This window comes from Carcharhinus amblyrhynchos, chromosome 6, assembly GCF_965287045.1.
Source record: "Carcharhinus amblyrhynchos chromosome 6, sCarAmb.v2.hapA, whole genome shotgun sequence".
NCBI lineage: Eukaryota > Metazoa > Chordata > Chondrichthyes > Carcharhiniformes > Carcharhinidae > Carcharhinus > Carcharhinus amblyrhynchos.
Window position 1 is genome coordinate 121,903,483 of NC_137329.1, and position 22,023 is coordinate 121,925,505.

Sequence of the window (22,023 nt, forward strand, 5' to 3'; positions counted from 1 at the left end):
CTCCATTTGGATCTTTCAAAGTGTCTTTTTTGCATTATTCTCAAGTAGTGGGACGTACACAAGTTACAATATTCAGTAACGCTGTATGATTAGCAGAGTGTAGCGTGAGCAATGTGTTTAGCTACACCATACAGCTGGTTATTGTACAGCCTGGTTGCAGTTGGGATTTAATTAAAAAGCTAATTGCAGGGTAGAGCCAACTACAAGATTCTTGTCAGAACATTGCACTGAAAACTAATCCTGTGGAAAGGACTGTTTAAAGGTTCAGTGCGGCAATTGTGGAATAATGTATCCAAAAGCTGTCGTTGAATGTATTGTTGAGTATCTTTTCAAATCTCTTCGCTGCATCAAACCGAAGAGATTCTCGCTCAGGTTAAGGTTTTGTGCCCTGCTGCTTGGCAGGGCTGTGAGCTAGGGAGTGACTCTCGTAAGGTGCGGCAAATGACGTGGCGAATCTGAATTGGTGGTTGATGCCGTGTCCTCGAGGTGGTTGTTCATATTTTAGAAAAAAAAAGGTTTTCATTTCTTTCTTAAAGCTACAAAGTCAGTGCTCAGAGTGGAGCGGGCAAACTCAAATCCATTCCTTGCTTCCAAAACCAAATTCAAAATCCAATTCATGGTCCCCACACACGCGAGTGAAACAAGATCCTAGCTGACGAGGTGAAGTGTTGCACCCCACCCTGGGCTCAACCTGATGCTTGATTGGAGCAAAGAGCCAGTTGGTTGTTAGTCTCAAGATCTTCCCCAATGTAACTGGTGACTGTGTAAGCTGTAAGCACTGACTTGCAGCCCCATCAGCTGTCATTTTAGAATCATAGACTGGAATCATTGAGCCCCTACACTGCAGAAAGAGGCCATTCGGCCCATCGAGTCTGCACTGACCACAATCCCACCCAGGCCTTATTACCCACATATTTACCCTGATAATCCCCTCAACACGAGAGTCATTGACTCAGTCTACACTTCCCGCTGCCTCGGCAAAGCAGCCGGCATAATTACGGACCCCACGCACCCCGGACATTCTCTCTTCCACCTTCTTCCTTCGGGAAAAAGATATAAAAGTCTGAGGTCACGTACCAACCGACTCAAGAACAGCTTCTTCCCTGCTGCTGCCAGACTTTTGAATGGACCTACCTCGCATTAAGTTGATCTTTCTCTACACCCTAGCTATGACTGTAACTCTACATCCGGCACCCTCTCCTTTCCTTCTCTATGAATGGTATGCTTTGTCTGTATAGCGCGGAAGAAGCAATACTTTTCAGTGTATGCTAATACGTGTGATAATAATAAATCCAATCAAAATCACACTTAGCATGGCCAAACCATCTAACCTGCCCATCTTTGGACTGTGGGAGGAAACTGGAGCACCCGGAGGAAACCCACGCAGACACGGGGAGAACGTGCAGACTCCACACAGACAGTGACCCGAGCTGGGAATTAAACCCGGGTCCCTGGCACTGTGAGGCAGCAGTGCTAACCCACCGTGCCACCCCGTAATCACAGAGCTTTACGGATTTAGTTTTTGACCAACATCTATTGAATTCCGTGGCGAATCCCCTTGCTGCCTCTCACTGTTTCTGAGTGGGAATCACGTGAACGGTTGCTGAGGTCGATGATATCAAACCCCTTTTACGTGGGAGGAGTTAACAGTCGCCTTGCCTTTTTCTGTGACTGTTCGATAAACACAGGCACTCACTCAGACATCGGAACAATAGTTGTGTTTATTCATGCTCCTGCTCTCAGACAGAGCCAGCAACTGTGGCAGAGTTAAATCGTGCCAATCGGTCCTGACAGAGCGCTGGTGCTGTGATTCACGAGGGTTGCCTCGCAGGCTCTGAATGTTTCCATTTCCTGATCTCCCATGCAGTCATCTTTTTCAGCCAACGTATTTAATAAGGTAATAGATTTCAAGCCTCTAATCGTCACAGGGTACGGGGGGGGGGTGCGTGGAGAGAGGGAGAGTCTGGCATTGAGATAGAGGGTCAGCCATATTGAATAGCAGGGCAGGCTCGACGGGCTGAATGGCCTACTCCTCTCGTTCTCCTGTCAGAAAACTAATTCCGTTTGGAGAGCCACTTCAAATAGCATTTATTTCTCTTTCTTGGTTTGTCTACGTGAAGGATGTCCAATACTTGGAAAAGCAACTTGTTAGGCAGCTATATCCCACGTACCTGGTTTAAATCTGCTCTCCCAGGTATATATACAAGTGGCACGGTGGTTAGCACTGCTGCCTCACAGTGCCAGGGACCCGGGTTCGATTCCCAGCTCAGGTCACTGTCTGTGTGGAGTTTGCATGTTCTCCCCATGTCTGCGTGGGTTCCCTCCCACAGTCTGAAAGACGTGCTGGTTAGGTGCATTGGCCATTCTCTCTCAGTGTACCCGAACAGGCACCAGAGTGTGGCAACAAGGGGATTTTCACAGTAACTTAATTGCAGTGTTAATGTAAGTCTACTTGTGACTGGTAAATAAACTTTAAAACTTTACTTATTTAATACATTAAACTATCAATGTTTGTGTCAATGTTCTTTACATATACACTTCAAATATTTCAGTGTTTGTGTTGAGATAGAGTTGTCTAATGTATATTGTGTATATTTGGGGTGACAGTGTGTATTGATATTGTCACTGGACTGTTACTGGGTTCGAATCCCACCACCACAGATGGTGAAACTTGAATTCAATGAAATTCCGATGAGCAAGACACTGAGTTCAAGGACAATTAGGGATATCCCATGAACAAATTAAAAAAAAATTGTATTAGCCAAAACGTAAAGACACAGAAAGCAGAGAATGTGGTGAATGTTTGTTCCCAGGACGATATCGAGTGTACAGGAAAACACTACAAAGCTTTGCAGAGGATACAAAGCTGAGAGAAGTGGTAAATGGTGAGGAGAACAGTAACAGACTGGGGAAATAGACCCATGACAGGGGAGATTTGATTTTATTTATTATTGTCACGTGTATTATACAGCGAAAAGTATTATTTCTCATATGCTATACAGACAAAGCATTCCGTTCGTAGAGAAGGAAAGGAGAGGGTGCAGAATGTAGTGTTACAGTCATAGCGAGGGTGTAGAGAAAGATCACCTTAATGCGAGGTAGGTCCATTCAAAAGTCTGACAGCAGCAGGGAAGAAGCTGTTCTTGAGTCGGTTGGTAACGTGACCTCAGACTTTTATATCTTTTTCCCGAAGGAAGAAGGTGGAAGAGAGAATGTCCGGGGTGCGCGGGGTCCTTAATTATGCTGGCTGCTTTGCCGAGGCAGTGGGAAGTGTAGACAGAGTCAATGGATGGGAGGCTGGTTTGTGTGATGGACTTCGTTTACGACCCTTTGTAGTTTTTTGTGGTCTTGGACAGAGCAGGATCCCATACCAAGATGATTAAACACACACAAGTATGAAAATATATAAACTAATTGAGTGTCAGAGGAGTGCGACCTGGGGGTGTACATACACAGATCAGGGAATGTGGGAGAATATGGTGAGAAGGTGGTGAGAAGGCTGCTAAAAATCTTCATTGTTTCTTGGGTTTCATTATTGGTGGAAACTGAGAGGATGGTGCCCTTTACAAATCACTTGTTTGGCCTCAGCTGGTGTATTGTGTCCGGTTCTGGGAACGGCACATTAGGAAGGATGTCAAAGCCTTGGGCTTGTTCTCAGAGGAAATGCATTGGAACGGTACCAGCAATGGGAAACCTGAGTTATGTGCAGAGACTGGGGCTGTGCCCCTCAGAGTGGAGAGGATTTAGAGGCGAGTGAGTGGGTTTGATGGACAAAATGAGGAGGAACTGGTCGCGGCGGCAGGAGGTTTGAGCGAGGACACAGATTCAAAGCGATTGCCCTAAGCACCCCAGATAACATGGAAATGTTTTTATAACAGAGAGTTATTGTGATCGGGAATGTGCTCCCTGAAAGAATGAACGGAAGTGGATTCAATAGGGAACTTTCCAAAGAGAATTGGATTGGTGCATGAAAGACAAACCTCTACAGGGCTGTGGGGAAAGGGGGAGAAGGAGTGGGACTAATTAGATAACCCTTTCAGAGGTGGTACATGGCACCATGGGCTGAATAGACAGTGCTCTCATACTGCACTTAACTCAGCAGCAACCTGGTAAGTGATGCTCAGTTTGGGTTCTGCCAGGGTCACTCAGCTCCTGATCTCATTGCAACCTCGGTTCGAACATGGACAAAAGAGCCAGAGGTGAGAGTGACTGCCCTAAGTGTCCAGGTCGCTTTCATTCGAGTGAAACTGGAATCAATGGGAATTGGAGGGAGGGAGCTCTCTGTTAGTTGGGGTAATACCTGGCACAAAGGAAGATGGTTGTGGAGAGAGTGAGGGGGGTGGTGACGTGTGTGTGGGGTGTCGGGGGGGTGGGTGGGTTGAAAGTCAGTCATCTAAGCTGTAGGAAATCTCTGCAGGAGTTCCTCAGGGTTAATGTCCCAGGCTTAACCATCTTCAGCTGCTTCACCAATGACCTTCCCTCCATCATAAGGTCAGAAGTGGGGAATGTTCCCTGATGTCTGCACAATGTTCAGCACCATTCACAACTCCTGAGATATTAAAGCAGTCAGTGTTCAAATACAGCAAGCTCTGAACAAAATCCAGGCTTGGGTTGACAAGAAGCAACTAACGTTCGTGCCACACAATGACCACCACCAACAAGAGAGGATTTAACTATCGCCTCTTGATATTCAGTGGCATTATAATCGCTGAATCCCCCACTATCAACATCCTGGGGGTTACCGTTGATCAGAAAATGAACTGGACTAGACACAGAGCAGGTCAAATCCCATGGCAAGTAACTCACCTCCTGACTCCCCAGAGCCTGTCCTCCACCTACAAGGCACAAGTCAGGAGTGTGATGGAATACTCCCCACGTGCCTGGATGGGTGCAGGCCTAACACTCGAGAAACTTGACACCATCCAGGACAAAGCAGCCCCGCCTGATTGGCACCCCATCCACAAACACTCACTCCCCCCATCACCGATGTGAACCACCTTGTAGTTCCCGCCCAAACCACTCATCATCCTGACTTGGAAATACATCGCCGTCCCTTCACTGTCGCTGGGTCAAAATCCGAGATCTCCCTCCCTGACAGCACTGTGGGTGTACCTACACCTCAGGGACTGCAGCGGTTCAGGAAGGCAGCTCACCACCACCAAGGGCTGTTAGGATGTTGGTCCAGCCAGCAGTGCTCACATCCCATAACCGAGTAAAAACAAAGCTCCCCCTTCTAAAAGAATAAATTTGTATTTAAAATCCACCTTTCGTAACATTCCAGAACTCTGTCCGGCAATGAGGCGATGTGTGGGTCAGCTGTTTCTGTGACGTTCACTGAAGGGTCAGCATTAGCCAGGGAACAATCCCGACTCTTATCTTCAAATCGGGTACAGGATCACCTGAGTGGGCTGATGGGGTTCAGTTTAACATCTTATCGGAGAGGTGGCTGTGCCCCGAGTGTGGCTGTGCCCCGAGTGCGGCTGTGCCCCGAGTGCGGCTGTGCCCCGAGTGCGGCTGTGCCCCGAGTGCGGCTGTGCCCCGAGTGCGGCTGTGCCCCGAGTGCGGCTGTGCCCCGAGTGCGGCTGTGCCCCGAGTGCGGCTGTGCCCCGAGTGCGGCTGTGCCCCGAGTGCGGCTGTGCCCCGAGTGCGGCTGTGCCCCGAGTGCGGCTGTGCCCCGAGTGCGGCTGTGCCCCGAGTGTGGTGCTCGGAGTACCTGTCTAGCTATTTAGCCGCAGTGTTGCCAATTAAACCCCGACTGGCGCCTTATAAATACATCGACCAATCTTACACAACAAGAAAATACCCTGTCACAAACCAGCGAGCCGTATTGATGCAACAGATTATTAAATTATTAACTGCTTAGGTATATTCACACACACCAAACATGTTGAAACAGCTCCCACATCGAACTGAAATAAAACTCAGAATACGCTCAAACCTATCAGTAAAAATCACACCTCTAAAACTCCCAATTTCCCTGCTTTGCAGAATCGCTGTTACGTCACAGCTTGTAACATCGCTCTGATTATTAACATGGTCAGTGTAGTGCTTCGTCAGTACCGTGCCAGTGTAATGCTCTCTCTCTCTGACAGTGCAGTGCTCCCTCTGCGCTGTCTCTGTGTGTGACAGTGAGGTGTATCTATCTAACAGTGCGGCACACTCTCGGTGTTGTCTCTCTCTGACAGTGCGGTGTGTCTCTCTAACAGTGCAGCACACTCTCGGTGCTGTGTCTGTGTCTGACAGTGCGGTGTGTCTCTCTAACAGTGAGGCACACTCTTGGTGCTGTCTCTCTCTCTGACAGTGCGGTGTGTCTCTCTAACAGTGCGGCACACTCTCGGTGCTGTCTCTCTCTCTGACAGTGCGGTGTGTCTCTCTAACAGTGCAGCACACTCTCGGTGCTGTCTCTCTCTCTGACAGTGCGGTGTGTCTCTCTAACAGTGCAGCACACTCTCGGTGCTGTCTCTCTGTGTCTGACAGTGCGGTGTGTCTCTCTAACAGTGCGGCACACTCTCGGTGCTGTCTCTCTGTCTGACAGTGCGGTGTGTCTCTCTAACAGTGCGGCACACTCTCGGTGCTGTCTCTCTCTCTGACAGTGCGGTGTGTCTCTCTAACAGTGCAGCACACTCTTGGTGCTGTCTCTCTCTGACAGTGTGGTGTGTCTCTCTAACAGTGCGGCACACTCTCGGTGCTGTCTCTCTGTGTCTGACAGTGCGGTGTGTCTCTCTAACAGTGAGGCACACTCTCGGTGCTGTCTCTCTCTCTGACAGTGCGGTGTGTCTCTCTAACAGTGCGGCACACTCTCGGTGCTGTCTCTCTCTGACAGTGTGGTGTGTCTCTCTAACAGTGAGGCACACTCTCGGTGCTGTCTCTCTGTGTCTGACAGTGCGGTGTGTCTCTCTAACAGTGAGGCACACTCTCGGTGCTGTCTCTCTGTGTCTGACAGTGCGGTGTGTCTCTCTAACAGTGAGGCACACTCTCGGTGCTGTCTCTCTGTGTCTGACAGTGCGGTGTGTCTCTCTAACAGTGAGGCACACTCTCGGTGCTGTCTCTCTCTCTGACAGTGCGGTGTGTCTCTCTAACAGTGAGGCACACTCTTGGTGCTGTCTCTCTCTCTGACAGTGCGGTGTGTCTCTCTAACAGTGCGGCACACTCTCGGTGCTGTCTCTCTGTGTCTGACAGTGCGGTGTGTCTCTCTAACAGTGCGGCACACTCTCGGTGCTGTCTCTCTCTCTGACAGTGCGGTGTGTCTCTCTAACAGTGCGGCACACTCTCGGTGTTGTCTCTCTCTGACAGTGTGGTGTGTCTCTCTAACAGTGAGGCACACTCTCGGTGCTGTCTCTCTGTGTCTGACAGTGCGGTGTGTCTCTCTAACAGTGCGGCACACTCTCGGTGCTGTCTCTCTCTCTGACAGTGCGGTGTGTCTCTCTAACAGTGAGGCACACTCTCGGTGCTGTCTCTCTCTCTGACAGTGCGGTGTGTCTCTCTAACAGTGCGGCACACTCTCGGTGTTGTCTCTCTCTGACAGTGCGGTGTGTCTCTCTAACAGTGCAGCACACTCTCGGTGCTGTGTCTGTGTCTGACAGTGCGGTGTGTCTCTCTAACAGTGAGGCACACTCTCGGTGCTGTCTCTCTCTCTGACAGTGCGGTGTGTCTCTCTAACAGTGAGGCACACTCTTGGTGCTGTCTCTCTGTCTGACAGTGCGGTATGTCTCTCTAACAGTGCAGCACACTCTCGGTGCTGTCTCTCTCTCTGACAGTGCGGTGTGTCTCTCTAACAGTGCAGCACACTCTCGGTGCTGTCTCTCTGTGTCTGACAGTGCGGTGTGTCTCTCTAACAGTGCGGCACACTCTCGGTGCTGTCTCTCTCTCTGACAGTGCGGTGTGTCTCTCTAACAGTGCGGCACACTCTCGGTGTTGTCTCTCTCTGACAGTGTGGTGTGTCTCTCTAACAGTGAGGCACACTCTCGGTGCTGTCTCTCTGTGTCTGACAGTGCGGTGTGTCTCTCTAACAGTGAGGCACACTCTTGGTGCTGTCTCTGTGTCTGACAGTGCGGTGTGTCTCTCTAACAGTGCGGCACACTCTCGGTGCTGTCTCTCTGTGTCTGACAGTGCGGTGTGTCTCTCTAACAGTGCGGCACACTCTCGGTGCTGTCTCTCTGTGTCTGACAGTGCGGTGTGTCTCTCTAACAGTGAGGCACACTCTCGGTGCTGTCTCTCTCTCTGACAGTGCGGTGTGTCTCTCTAACAGTGCGGCACACTCTCGGTGCTGTCTCTCTCTCTGACAGTGCGGTGCTCCCTCTGTGCCGTCTCTCTCTCTCTGACAGTGCGGCGCTGTCTCTCTAACACAGCAGTATTCCTGCAGCGCTGCGTCAGTATGGATTCTCTCCTCCAGGCTGTGGAATGTGAATCTAAATTGAGAGGAGACGCTGAATCTGTTTTGAGAGCTGATTTCATCACTGAAACTGCAAGGAGACACTTGGAGAAAGGTCATGGGGGTTGGGGAGAGGGGGGGGTGGTGGGGAGCAGGGGGAGAGTGGAACGGGGTGCAATGGGCACGGGGGAGAGTGGAACTGGGGGTGGGAGGGAGAGCAGGGGGAGAGTGGAGCTGGGGGGAGGGGAGCGGGAGGTGGAGCTGGACGCAAAGGGAGCGGGGGAGAGTGGAACTGGGAGGGGGAGGGCAGGGGGAGAGGGGGAAGTGATATAAAAGACGCAAAGTGAGTTTTTGAGCCTTCTAGGGGCAGTGAAAGAAAACCAGCACGAGTGTAATGGGCCAAATGGCCTCCTTTGCTGCTGTGTGGTTCTGTCACTGTGGCGTACAGGAGATCAGCTAGAACTGAAGAGATGAGTCCTGAATGTGGTATTGTAAATCCTGTACGTTTTAACCTGTGCAGTAAATAAAAACACAAAGTCAACTTTAATATTTAAACACAATTTCCTTTATTCTGCAGCTATTTAAACAACAGTAAATGCTTGCAGTGCAGAAACCAGATCCTCACTACCTGCTATTTTCTTCCGGTTGATTCCCACTTTACAATTAGAACTTGGCCAGGATTTTCTCACATGGAGTCAGCCCAAGTCCTCTTCCTCCTCCAGGCGTTGTCTCTCCTCGTGAGCCTGGTTCCCGGGTTCTCCACACTGCCTTTCTGAGCGAGCTCTCTGTGCTAGCGGAGTTAAACCCCCCAAAAGTTCCTTTGTAATTAGCCAGTGGATTGATCAGAAACCCCAATGGCGTTTTTCGATTAGGCCAATGAGAATGAGCCAGAGTAGTGATATCGGTCACTCCAGACCCCGTTGGGCGCGTATTGTTTCCATTCCAATGCCCAGATAAGGAACAGTGACTCCAAATATCAGGAAAGAACTCCTTTCTGTTTCTTCAGAAGGAACTCTTCAAATGCAGCTAATGAAACTGCAACAAAACTTACTCCAATTTATAAATAGATAGAATATAAAAGCAGGGAGGTCTTGCTGCATCTGTACAAGGCAGTGGTGAGGCCGCAACTGGAGTACTGTGTGCAGTTTTGGTCCCCTTATTTGCAAAAGGATATATTGGCCTTGGAGGGAGTGCAGGGAAGGTTCACCAGGTTGATACCGGAGATGAGGGGTTTGGCTGATGAGGAGAGATTAAATAGACTGGGCCCGTACTCGTTGGAGTTTAGAAGGCTGAGGGGGGATCTTATACAGACAAGATAATGAAGGGGCTAGATAGGGTAGAGGTAGAGAGATTCTTTCCACTTAGAAAGAAAACCAGAACTAGAGGGCACAGCCTCAAAATAAAGAGGGGGGGAGGGTCAGTTTAGAGCAGAGTTGAGATGGAACTTCTTCTCTCAAGAGGGTGGCGGATCTCTGGAATTCTCTGCCCATTGAAGTGGTGGAGGCTACCTCGCTGAATATATTTAAGTCACGGGTGGATAGGTTTCTGATAGACAAGGGAATTAAGGGTTATGGGGAGAAAGCGGGAAAGTGGAACTGATCCACTTCAGATCAGCCATGATCTTATTGAATGGCGGGGCAGGCTCGAAGGGCTAGATGGCCTACTCCTGCTCCTATTTCTTATGTTCTTATTAAATCAAAGAAAGGGTTTAACAAAGAAACTTCATTACTCCAAACTTGGGGCCTCACCCTGGGCCACTCCAACCTCCCCACAATCCTACATAGTTCCTTATTTATAGTGAATCAGCCGGTCAGCTGACTATTACATCACTCTGTGATTGGTTCCATGGTTTACTAGGTCAGCTGACCCTTACATCTTGTTCCCATTGGTCACATTACATCCAATACGAAGTTGTCACTGGTTACATTCTCACACTTTCTGCCAAAGACAAGCTGTTAAATCTGACACCCTGGCTGGAATTTTACCGGCACGCCCATCCCGATTCCGGGGGGGGGGGGCGAACGAGGCTCGGAGAACGGTGGACATGCCGGTAAAATTCCGGCCCTTGTTCCCTTTGATAAGCTGCAGGTGACCTGGCCACAGGAAATCCCAGCACAGTGAGAGTACAGCTTCAACCAAAAACGTGACTGAAGATCTCCCAGCGGGTTCACAGTTAAATCTCTGCGAACCATTCAGCTGCAATAGTTTAATGAACAGCTCTGGGCAATAGAAACGCAGTCTAAACTGGGAAAGGGCAGCTTCCGGACTGGGAACAGGAGAAGGAACAGTGAGTCGTTAACACCAGGGCTGGAGTCAGCCACTTAACTGCCGGAGTCTGGAACCGGGAATTGTAGTGGAAGGCTGATTCAGATGGGCTGAATGGCCTCCCTTCCTGAGTGTGAACACTGACTAAACTGCTGTGTAATTGTGTGCAGAATGTATTAATATCTGAGCACTATGACACAGTGGGAACGTATCTGCAGAGGTAAATACAGAGCCAGAATTGAGGAGAGGTTTGCCCCTGTTGGTATAAACGATGGGTTTTTTACTGATGTAGATTTGAGAGTATTTTGAACTCTATTTCAGTTTGATGGGAGGTGTTCAAACGTGTGTGTTGCTGCTGAATATGCCAGAGTCGCCAACAGTTTAATGAGTCTGTTGACTCACTGTGTTGTGGCTGTGTGTTTTCCTGCTGCTATTGTGTGAGGGAGCTCGATGGAATTAAGCTGTCAGCAGCGGCTTAATTAGCAACAATTTCACCTCAAGACTGCGACCAGAGAGAGACAACCTAGGCTGGGGAATACCAAGAGGGCACGGTGCTGCCGGAGGCAGGGGGTGGGGGGGGTGGGCGGGAGGTGGGGGGGGCGGGGTGGGGTGGGTGGGTGGGGGGGGTCAGTGCTGAGTGTGAGAATTGATTTATTTTTGTATTTTCTTTAAGGAACATAGGAAATAAGAAATAGGAGCAGGAGTAGGCCATCTAGCCCTTCGAGCCTGCAGTGTATGTGAGGAGAGAGAGTGTGCGCACGTGCAAGGAGAGGACACTGTGTGTAAGGTGAGACAAAGAGGGTGTGTATCTGTGTGTGTGTGTGTGTGTGTGTGTGTGTGTGTGTGTGTGTGTAAGACATGAAAGGATGAAAGTGTTAGGTTTGTTCGTTTGTAGTGAGATTTTCCTGGTGGAGTGTTTTATAGGTTATGTTTAGAAATTTGAATGAGGAGATACATAGGGACCTTCTTCAACTATTAGATTTGGAAAGGGAATAAGGGGCTTTTACAACTTGCAATCGTTTCATAAGAAGGGAAGGTTATTACTCGGACCCACCCCTCCCGTAACCCCGCGCATTTAGCCTGCCAGTCCACAAATCTTGTGATATTTGGGGCAATTAGCATGACCAGCCCACTTAATCTGTGCATCTTTGGATTATGGGAGGAAATTGGAGCACCCGGAGGAAACCCATGCAGTCACGGGGAGAATGTGCTGACTCTGCACAGACAGTGACCCAAACCGGGAATCGATCGCCGGTCCCTGGCGCTGTAAGACAGCAGTGCTAACCACTGTGCCACTCTTTTAAGAAGGGAAATCTGCCGTCCTTGCCTAGTCTGGCCCACTGTGACTCCAGCAATGTGGCACTTAACTGCCTGTGAAATGGCCGAGCGAGAGACTCAAGGGGCAGTTAGGGACGGGCAGCAAATATTGGCCGTATCTCAGCCCACATCCCCTCAAAGAGTCAAATAAAGAAATATAACTTACGGCCTGAAGCCAAATCAGAGGCTGAAGTTGGAGGAATTTCCTGCTGAAGTTTCTTGTCTCTAATATAAAATATAATTATCTACGGGTGTGGCTTTTTGACATAAATCGTTTTAGCAAACTGGAATCGGTTTTCCCTGCTGTGTTCGATCATTCTGCGACTTGGGTTAATCATAATTAACACTTCATTGCAGTGTTAATGTGAAGTTTTATTTATTAGTGTCACAAATAGGCTAACGTTAACACTGCAATGAAGTTACTGTGAAAATCCCCGAGCCGCCACACTCGGGCGCCTGCTGGGGTTACGCTGAGGGAGAATTTAGCACGGCCAATGCACCCTAACCAGCACGTCTTTCAGACTGTGGGAGGAAACCAGAGCACCCGGAGGAAACCCGCGCAGACACGGGGAGAACTCTGCACAGGCGGTGACCCGAGGCAGGAATCGAACCCGGGTCCCTGGCGCTGTGAGGCAGCGGTGCTAACCACTGTGCCACCGTGCCTACCCGTGACACAACTGAATGAACTTGAACTCAGTAATGGGCTGCTTCCCTGGGATTGGAAACTGGTTCCAGACTTTGCCCTGTCAATATATAGCATGTTATTATTGCGGAGGCAGGTTCTGAGTGCAGTCGCCATGGAGACAGACTCCACTGCCTCCTCTTCGCTCCGTAGGGATGGGTTTCGGATCACCCCAATAGTGTTTCCTTCAAAGGAACCTGGTGGGATTTCTACGTCCAGTTGCATTTTGAAGTCTTGCCTCTTATCTGAGTTTTGCCCCTTTTTTTTCAGGAGGTTGTGGCCATTTGCAGGCAGTTAGGATTAGTTTGATTAAAGTCCATCTCCAAAAACAAATTATTTTCTGTAATTAATCCAAGAGCCTGGAAATAGATCGCTGCGTAATTATCCAGTGGAAAATTGGGAGATGTGAAGTAATTAAACCTGGAGAGAGAGGGGGATAGGAAATGTGTCTATAGAGTCACAGGGCAATATAGCACAGAAACAGGCCTTTGGCCCACTCTGTCTGTGCTGACTGTGGTACCCTCCCAGCTGGTTACAAACGCCCGCGTGTTGTTAAAACATTTGAGCAGAGGGTCAGGTTAGGGCGTGTGGCAAATGTACAGAGTTAAAAGAATACATTTGTACGGTGTGTCGTAGAATCCCTACAGTGGAGAAGGAGGCCATTTGGCCCGTCTGGTAACCATTCTGGAAATATGGCTGCAGGCTGCTCAGCTTATCCCAGGTTGTAAATTCTACAGGAAGCACGTGGAATATGGTCAAAGGGGGGAGATTGATTGATTGATTGAGGATGAAATCATCTCGATGATGAGACAGAAAATAAGAACACCGTAAAGCATAGGAGCAGAATTAGGCCACTCGGCCCATCGGGTCTGCCCCACCGTTCAATCATGGCTGATATTTATCTCATTCCCATTCTCGTGACTTTTCATCTTCTTGAGTCCACCTGGGATTTGTAACAATTTGGTGCAACTGAGGGACCTCCTCAGCCGTTTCAGAGGAGCGGTTAAGAGCCACCCACATAGCGGTGGGCCTGGAGTCACACGTAGGCCAGACCAAGTAAGGAGGGCAGATTTCCCCCCCTGAAGGACGTTAGTGAACCAGACGGGTTTTGTGACAATCGGTGATAATTTCATGGTCACCATCACTGAGACTAGCTTTCAAACCCAGATTCATTAATCACTTTTAATTTCCACTAGTTGCCATGGTGGGATTTGAATCCTTGTCTGCAGAGCATTAACTGGGCCTCTGAATTACTGTTCCATTGATGTTACCACTGAGTCATCACAAAAGACGTGGTTAGCACTGCAGCCTCACAGCGCCAGGGACCCGGGTTCGATTCCAGCCTTGGGTTACCGACTGTGCGGAGTTTGCACATTCTCCCCGTGTCTGTTCGGGTTTCCTCCAGGTGCTCCGGTTTTCTCCTACAGTCCAAAGATGTACAGTTTAGGTGGATTGGCCACGCTAAATTGCCCCTTAGTGTCCCAAGCTGTATAGGTTAGGGAGATTAGTGGGGTATATATGTAGGGTCGCGGGGCTGGGCCTTGGAACAAATCTCTGTTGGAGAGTCGGTGCGGGCTTGTTGGGCTGAATGGCCTCCTTCTGCAATGTTTCCGTTTCTGATTCTATCTCCCCATAACTTGAGATAAGATGTAATTTGAGGTAATATAAGATTGAGCTAATGTGGCTGAAGGCACTGAGAGCAACAAGGGGGAACAAATCAAACCGTAAGGGCTACAGTATTGAGAATGAAGATAAACTTACCAGGGCTAGAAAAAAAGCAAATCACAACAGGAGAGTGACTGGCCTGGATCCTTGGAAAATGATCATGTGGATGAATCATAGAAACGTAGAAGATAGGAGCAGGAGGAGGCCATTTGGCCCTTCGAGCCTGCTCCGTCATTCATCGCGATCATGGCTGATCATCCAACTCAATAGCCTCATCCTGCTTTCTCCCCGTAACCTTTGATCCCATTCACCCCCAAGTGCTATATCCAGTCGCCTCTTGAATACATTCAATGTTTTTGGAGAAGACGAGGAAATGGGGGACAGGTTGGATAATTGCTTTGCCTTAGTAGAGGAAGTGGGCAATTTTCCAATTCTCCTGAAGAAACCATCACTGAGTCAGGGCATTGACAAGATTAGCTTCAGCGAGATGCCGATTAGTGAGGAAATTAATGGCACCAATTAGTGACAAATCCCCCAGGCCAGATAGCTTCCATCCCCGAGTTTGAAAGGTGGTAACTATTGTTCACTGATGTCCTTTAGGGAAGGAAATCTGCCAAACTTACCCCGTCTGGCCTACATGTGACTCCAGAGCCACAGCAATGTTGGTGACTCTTAACTGTCTCCCTGGAAATGGCTGAGTGAGTCACTCAGTTCAAGGACAACTAGGCATAGGCAAAAATAGTTTTTTTTTAAGTTTGTTTATTAGTGTCACAAGTAGGCATATATTAACACGGCAATGAAGTTACCCATGGGGAGAGTGTGCAGACTCCCCGCAGACAGTGACCCAAGGTTGGAATTGAGCCTAGTTCTCTGGCACTGTGAGGCAGCAGTGCTAACCACTGTGCTGTAGTGAACAGTGCAATGTCTCTGGATGTGTTTCATATGGACTTCCAGAAGGCATTCCATAAAGTCCCTTGTACACAAGAAATAGAAGGAAGCAGGAGTAGACCTTATGAAAACTGCTAGTCTATGGAATTGAGGGTAAACGATTGACCAGGTTGGGAAGTGGCTGATTAGAAGGAGACAGAGAGTAGGGATAATAGACAAGTATATTCATTCACAGAATGTGACCAGTGGTGGTCTGTTTTTGGGCTTAACTACCCACAACATTAATGATGTAGACAATAAAATAGAAAGTCATGCATCCAACTTTGCCAATAACGCAGGGAATGCAGAAAAACTGGGTGGTCCGGTTTCCTCCCACACTCCAAAGGTGTGTGGCTTAGGTGGATTGGCCATGCTAAAATTGCCCCTTAGTGCCCCAAGATGTGTAGGTTAGATGGATTGCCTGTGTTAGATGTGTGGGGTTAGGAGGATGGGGCAGGAGAGAAGGCCTGGGTAAGATAGGCTATCAGAGAGAGTCAGTGCAGACTCAGTGGGCTGAATGGCCTCTTCTGCACTGTAGGGGTTCTATGAGAATAGCAGCACTGTGAGCTGTGTCAATGGAAGCATAAAAAGCAAAGAGATATTGGTCGATGAAGTGAATGAGCAAAGCAGTGGCAAATGGATTTCAATGTATGAAAATGTGAGGTCATTCAGTTTGGATCTAAAAAGGAAGGGACAGTGACATTTCTACACAGTGAAACAGCCAGAAATAATAGAGGTGCAACAAACCTTGGGATGGGAATCTGGTACAGAGATCATTAAAATATCATGGCAGGTACAGAAAATAATCCACACACAAAGGGTGTTGTAAGGCTGGAACTCTCTTCCACAAAAGACAATCGATGCTAGAGGGGCTAAATATTCAAACTAAGATTGATTAACTTCTGTTATCCAGGGCTATCAAGGAATGTGGATAATGGGGGACATGTTGCAAATCGGCCACAGTCTCATTGAACAGTGGTGCAGGCTGAAGGATCTCTTCCTGTCCTCGCGTCCTGTGTTTTTTACTGTTCTTTACCTTTTTCTTCTTTATTGTCTTTCTTCCCTTTTCCCTTCTCCACTCTTTCCCCCACTTTATCACCCTTCCCTTCCCCTTTGTCCCCCTTTTCTAAATTTTAACCCTGTCCCATCCATTTCCCCCCCCACAAACCCCTTCATTTTAGTTTCTCTGCTGTTTGGCCATTCACACCCCTATTCTCTCTCTGTGGGCTGCCATTAGCAGCCTTTCCCCTGGCTTTTGTCGCTATAACTCATCTTTCATTCCCTCCCCTTGCAGTATAAATATCTCCCACTTTCTGTGTCTTTTAGCTTTGACAAAGGAGTGTAGGGTGTCGAAATTTGCTGATGACACCAAGATTGGGGGAACGGCAAATTGTGCGGAGGGTGTGGAGAGTCTGCAGAAGGATCTAGATAGGCTGGGCGAATGGGCCAGGAAATGGCAAATGGAATTTAATGTTGGCAAGTGTGAGGTGGTCCACTTTGGTAGGAATAATGGTAGGAAGGACTATTACTTAGGTGGTGAAAAACTGCAGCAGGCGACGGTGCAGAGGGACCTCGGGGTCCTTGTGCATGAGTCGCAAAAACCCAGCTTGCAGGTGCAGCAGGTGGTCAGGAAGGCGAATGGGATGCTGGCCTTCATAGCGAGGGGGATTGAATATAAAAGTAAGGAGGTCTTGCTGCGGCTGTATAGGGCATTGGTGAGGCCGCAGCTGGAGTACTGTGTGCAGTTTTGGGCGCCGCACCTGCGCAAAGATATTTTGGCCTTGGAGGGAGTGCAGAGGAGGTTTACTAGGCTGATACCGGAGTTGAGGGGGTTGAGCTATGAGGAGAGGCTGAATAAACTAGGCTTGTACTTGTTGGAGTTTAGAAGAATGAGGGGAGATCTCATTGAGACGTATAAGATGATGAATGGGATGGATAGGATAGAGGTGGAGAGACTCTTCCCGCTCAAAAAAGACAGTAGGACTAGGGGGCACAGCCTCAAGATAAAGGGGGGGCGGTTTAGAACGGAGTTGAGGAGGAACTTCTTCACTCAAAGGGTGGTGAATCTCTGGAATTCTCTGCCCGTTGAAGTGGTGGAGGCTGCCTCGCTAAATATTTTTAAGACGCGGGTTGATGGGTTTTTGATGAGAGAGGGGATTAAGGGTTATGGGGAGAGGGCGGGAATGTGGAACTGAGCAGCGACAGATCAGCCATGATCTTATTGAATGGCGGGGCAGGCTCGAAGGGCTGGATGGCCTACTCCTGCTCCTATTTCTTATGTTCTTATGAAACATCAGCTCTTTTCTCTGCTTACAGATGCTGCCAGACCTGCTGAGATTTGCCAGCGTTTTCTCTTTTGGGTCCTGTGTGCAGCTCTCGTTACCTTGTAGCGCTCCCTCCCGATCCTTTACAACTGTCCCGGTTGGTTGCTCTAGCTGCGCTTTTCCTCTGGTCCCAGTGAGTGGCGAACAGACTGGATGGGTCGAATGGTCTACTTTTGCTTCTGTGCCTGATGGTTAGTAAAGCACTGTGCCAGATGTGCCTCGCTGTCTCCCTCTCGGTCCGAGAACTGGGCAATGTTAAACCTTAACCTGAGGGAAAACAGCGCACGTCTTTCTGGCACAGTGGGTTTATCTTGACCCCTTCCCCATTCCCTCTGCTTGGGATTTTCCTGGGAAAATCTAATCCTGATGGGAAGCAAAGCCGAACATGTTAAAACAGATCCAGCGCGAGATCAAGAGATCAGCTTGCCTGTAATTTGGCAGAGCTGTGGGCGTTTGGACGCATTAAGAGATTTGTGGTTGCCTCATTTAAAATCTAGGTTTTTATAATTTTAAACTTTATAAACATTATAATTTTAAACTTTATAAAGCAAAGGGGGAGGCGGGGTAGCAGAGCTGCTCAGATTTAATTCTGTTCTTTCTCTTCCATGGGGTGTGGGCTTCGTTGACAAGGCCAGCACTTATTGTCCATCCTTGTGGGCTGCGCGGTGGCACGGTGGTTAGCACTGCTGCCTCACAGCGCCAGGGACCCAGGTTCGATTCCTGGCCTCGGGTCACTGTCTGTGTGGAGTTTACACGTACCTGCGTGGGTTTCCTCCGGGTGCTCCAGTTTCCTCCCACCGTCCAAAGATGTGCGGGTTAGGTGGATTGGCCGTGCTAAATTGCCCCTTAGTGTCAGGGGGACCAGTTAGGGTAAATGCATGGGGTTATGGGGATAGGGTCTGGGTGGGATTGTGGTCGGTGCAGACTTGATGGGCTGAATGGCCTCCTTCCGCTCACTAGGATTCTATGATTTCTGATAGGCAGGGGAATTAAGGGTTATGGGGAGAGGGCGGGAAAGTGGAACTGATCCACTTCAGATCAGCCATAATCTTATTGAATGGCGGGGCAGGCTCGAGGGGCTAGATGGCCTACTCCTGCTCCTATTTCTTATGATCTTATGATTCTACGATTCTAATTGCCCTTAACCTGGGTGGCTTGTTGGGCCGTTTCAGAGGGGCATTTTAAGAGTCAACCACGTTGCTGTGGGTCCAGAATTACGTGTGGGCCAGACCGGGTAAGGGTGACAGATTTCCTCCCCTACAGGGACATGGAGTGAACCAGATGGGTTTTTACAGCAATAGATGGCAGTTGGCAAGGCCAGTGTTACTGAGACTGGCTCAGATTAAATCTCATTTAAGTTCCACCAGCTGCTGTGGTGGGATTGAACCCGTTTTCCCCAGAGGATTATTAATGCAGTGAAGTTACCACTACCATCTCCCCCAGATACCTGTGGGTGATTATTGTCCGAGTCGCCATGTGAGTAGTGCTGGAAGACAGCTCGCCTCTGACCTACTTGAACCCTTGACAGGTGACCCTAGTGCCAACACCTGAACAGGGCAGTTTTGTCCTGTTGTACATCTTTATTTTTGGCACACATTTCTCCGTTCCTTACTTGGCATTCTGACTGCTAATTTAAGCACTTTTTAAATCTGTTCCAGTTGTCGTGTTTTATGGGTTTTGGGCGTTTTATTTCTCAGCGGGTTGTGTTTAAACATGAAAACCAGGAGTGACAGTAAGCCTGTTGGTTAAGGATCGCTTAAACTAGAAACATCTATCGTTTCTGAAGGGATGGCTCCCTGTAAGGAGCACTGGCAGTAGGCAATTAAAGTTAAATTGAATCAAAGTGAAATAAGGTAATAAAGTAAGATAGAGAGCGGATCTGGGGAGAAAGCAGAGACAGAGACTGAAAATGGACAGGGGAAATAAAAGGGCGAGATGGATTCTGATTTGATTTATTATTGTCACATATTGGGATACAGTGAAATGTATTGTTTCTTGTGCGCTATACAGACAAAACATACCGTTCATAGAGTACTTTGGGGAGAAGGAAAGGAGAGGGTGCAGAACGTAGTGTTACAGTCATAGCTAGGGTGTAGAGAAAGATCAACTTAATGTGAGGTAGAGAGATTCTTCCCGCTTAGAAAGGATAGCAGGACTAGAGGGCACAGCCTCAAGATAAGGGCGGGGGGTGCAGTTTAGATCAGAGTTAAGGAGGAACTTCTTCACTCAAAGTGTGGTGAATCTCTGGAATTCTCTGCCCATTGAAGTGGTGGAGGCTACCTCGCTGAATATATTTAAGTCACGGGTAGATTGATTTCTGATAGACAAGGGAATTAAGGGTTATGGGGAGAAAGCGGGAAAGTGGAACTGATCCACTTCAGATCAGCCATGATCTTATTGAATGGCGGGGCAGGCTCGAAGGGCTAGATGGCCTACTCCTGCTCCTATTTCTTATGTTATTATGAGGTAGGTCCATTCAAAACCAAAAGAGAAAATGCTGGAAAATCTCAGCAGGTCTGGCAACATCTGTAAGGAGAGAAAAGAGCTGACGTTTCGAGATGACCCTTGGTCCAAAGCTTTTAACAAAGGGTAATCTGGACTCAAAATGTCAGCTCTTTTCTCTCCTTACAGATGCTGCCAGACCTGCTGAGATTTTCCAGCACTTTCTCTTTCGGTTTCAGATTCCAGCATCCGCAGTAATTTGCTTTTATCCATTCAAAAGTCTGATGGCAGCAGGGAAGAAGTTGTTCTTGAGCCGGTTGATACGTGACCTCAGACTTTTATACCTTTCTCCATGGAAGAAGGTAGAAGAGAGAATGTCTGAGGGTGTGTGGGCTCCTTAATTGTGCTGGCTGCTTTTCCGAGGTAGCAGGAAGTGTAGACAGAGTCAGTGGATGGGAGGTTGGTTTGCGTGATGGATTGGGCTACATTCACGACCTTTTGTAGTTCCTTGTGGTCTTGGGCAGAGCAGGAGCCCTTACCAAGCTGTGATACAACCAGAAAGAGTGCTTTCTATGGTGCATCTGTAAACGTTGGTGAGAGTCGTAGCTGACATGCCAAATTTTCTTAGTCTCCTGAGAAAGTAGAGGCGTTGGTGGGGCTTAGTGTCAGCGTGGGGGAACCAGGAAAGGTGGTTGGTGATCTGGACACCTAACAACGTGAAGCTCTCGACCGTTTCCACTTCAAGTGGAACTGGGAGGATAAAAGAGCGAGAGATTGACAGTATGCAGTAAATATGGGTAAGTGTGAGGTTATCCACTTTGGTAACATTAGCAGGAAGGCAGATTATTATCTGAATGGATATAAATTGAGAAAGAGGGAGCGTCACTGAAGGTAACCATGCAAGTGCAGCAGGCGGTAAAGAAGGCAAATGGCACGTTGGCCTTCATTGCGAGAGGTTTCGATTACAGGAGCAGGGATGTTGTTGATGCAATTATACAGGGGCCTTGGTGAGGCCACGCCTAGAATATTATGTGCAGTTTTGGCCTCCTTTTCCGAGAAAGGATGCTCTTGCTCTCGAGGGAGTGGCAGCGGAGATTTACCGGGCTGATTGCTGGGGTGGTGGGTCTGACGTATGAGGGGAGATTGAGTCGGTTAGGATTGTATGCACTGGAGTTCAGAAAAATGAGAGGAAAGTCTCACAGAAGCCTATAAAATTCTAACAGGACTAGACAGGGTGGCTGCGGGGGGGGGGGGATGTTCCCGATGGTGGGGGGAGTCCAGAACCAGGGGGTCACAGCCTGAGGATTGGGGGTAGACCATTTAGGACGGAGGTGAGGAGACATTTCATCACCCGGTGAGCCTGTGGAATTCATTGCCACAGGGAGTCGTTGATGCCAAAACATTGAATGTATTCAAGAAGCTTTTAGATATAGCACTTGGGGACCAAAGATTTTGGGACAAACGTGGGAATAGGGTATTGAGTTGGATGGTCAGATGAATGAATGGGGCAGCAGGTTTGAAGGGCTGAATGGCCTATTTCTGTTCTAGTTTCTATGTTTCCTATTTTTCTGCCGATCCGCCACTATTGCCAGTGTTCATAGTAAATATTTTGGTTTGTTTTTGAAGGATGGCTGGAAACATTGGTGTTCCTTCACTAGAGTCAGTGATTACAGATTTCACACAGGGGCATGGCGAGCCTGTTTAAAGTTTCCTAAAAGTTTAAAGTTTACTCGTTAGCATAACGAGAAGGCTCCTGTGAAAATCCCCTCGTTGCCACACTCTGGCGCTTGTTCGGATACACTGAGGGAGAATTTAGCGTGACCAAGACTGTGGGAGGAAACCCACGCAGACACGGGGAGAATGTGCAGGCTCCACACAGACGGTGACCCGAGCCGGGAATCGAAACCGGGTCCCGGGCGCTGTGAGGCAACAGCGCTAACCACTTTGCCACCCCTATTTCAGATACTCCATCGTGTAATGCACTATTGGGTTTTGCACCTTCTGAAGGGCTCTTGGATGTACAGCGACAC

The 22,023-nt window shown here is 48.6% G+C and overlaps 1 protein-coding gene across 3 annotated transcripts in view; it reads left to right on the forward strand.

The window, feature by feature from the left end:
• tspan9a (tetraspanin 9a) overlaps positions 1 to 22,023 on the forward strand; it is a 174,571-nt gene that overhangs the window by 18,618 nt on the left and 133,930 nt on the right. Inside the window, exon 1 of one of the 3 annotated variants that reach the window (XM_080191352.1) lies at positions 1,769 to 1,897. The exons of the other annotated variants lie outside the window; for them this stretch is intronic. Coding sequence (XP_080047478.1) covers positions 1,839 to 1,897 — 59 coding nt within the window. The 5' untranslated portion in view covers positions 1,769 to 1,838. Of the gene's footprint in view, positions 1 to 1,768; positions 1,898 to 22,023 lie in introns of those variants that run through there. 3 annotated transcript variants of the gene reach the window in all.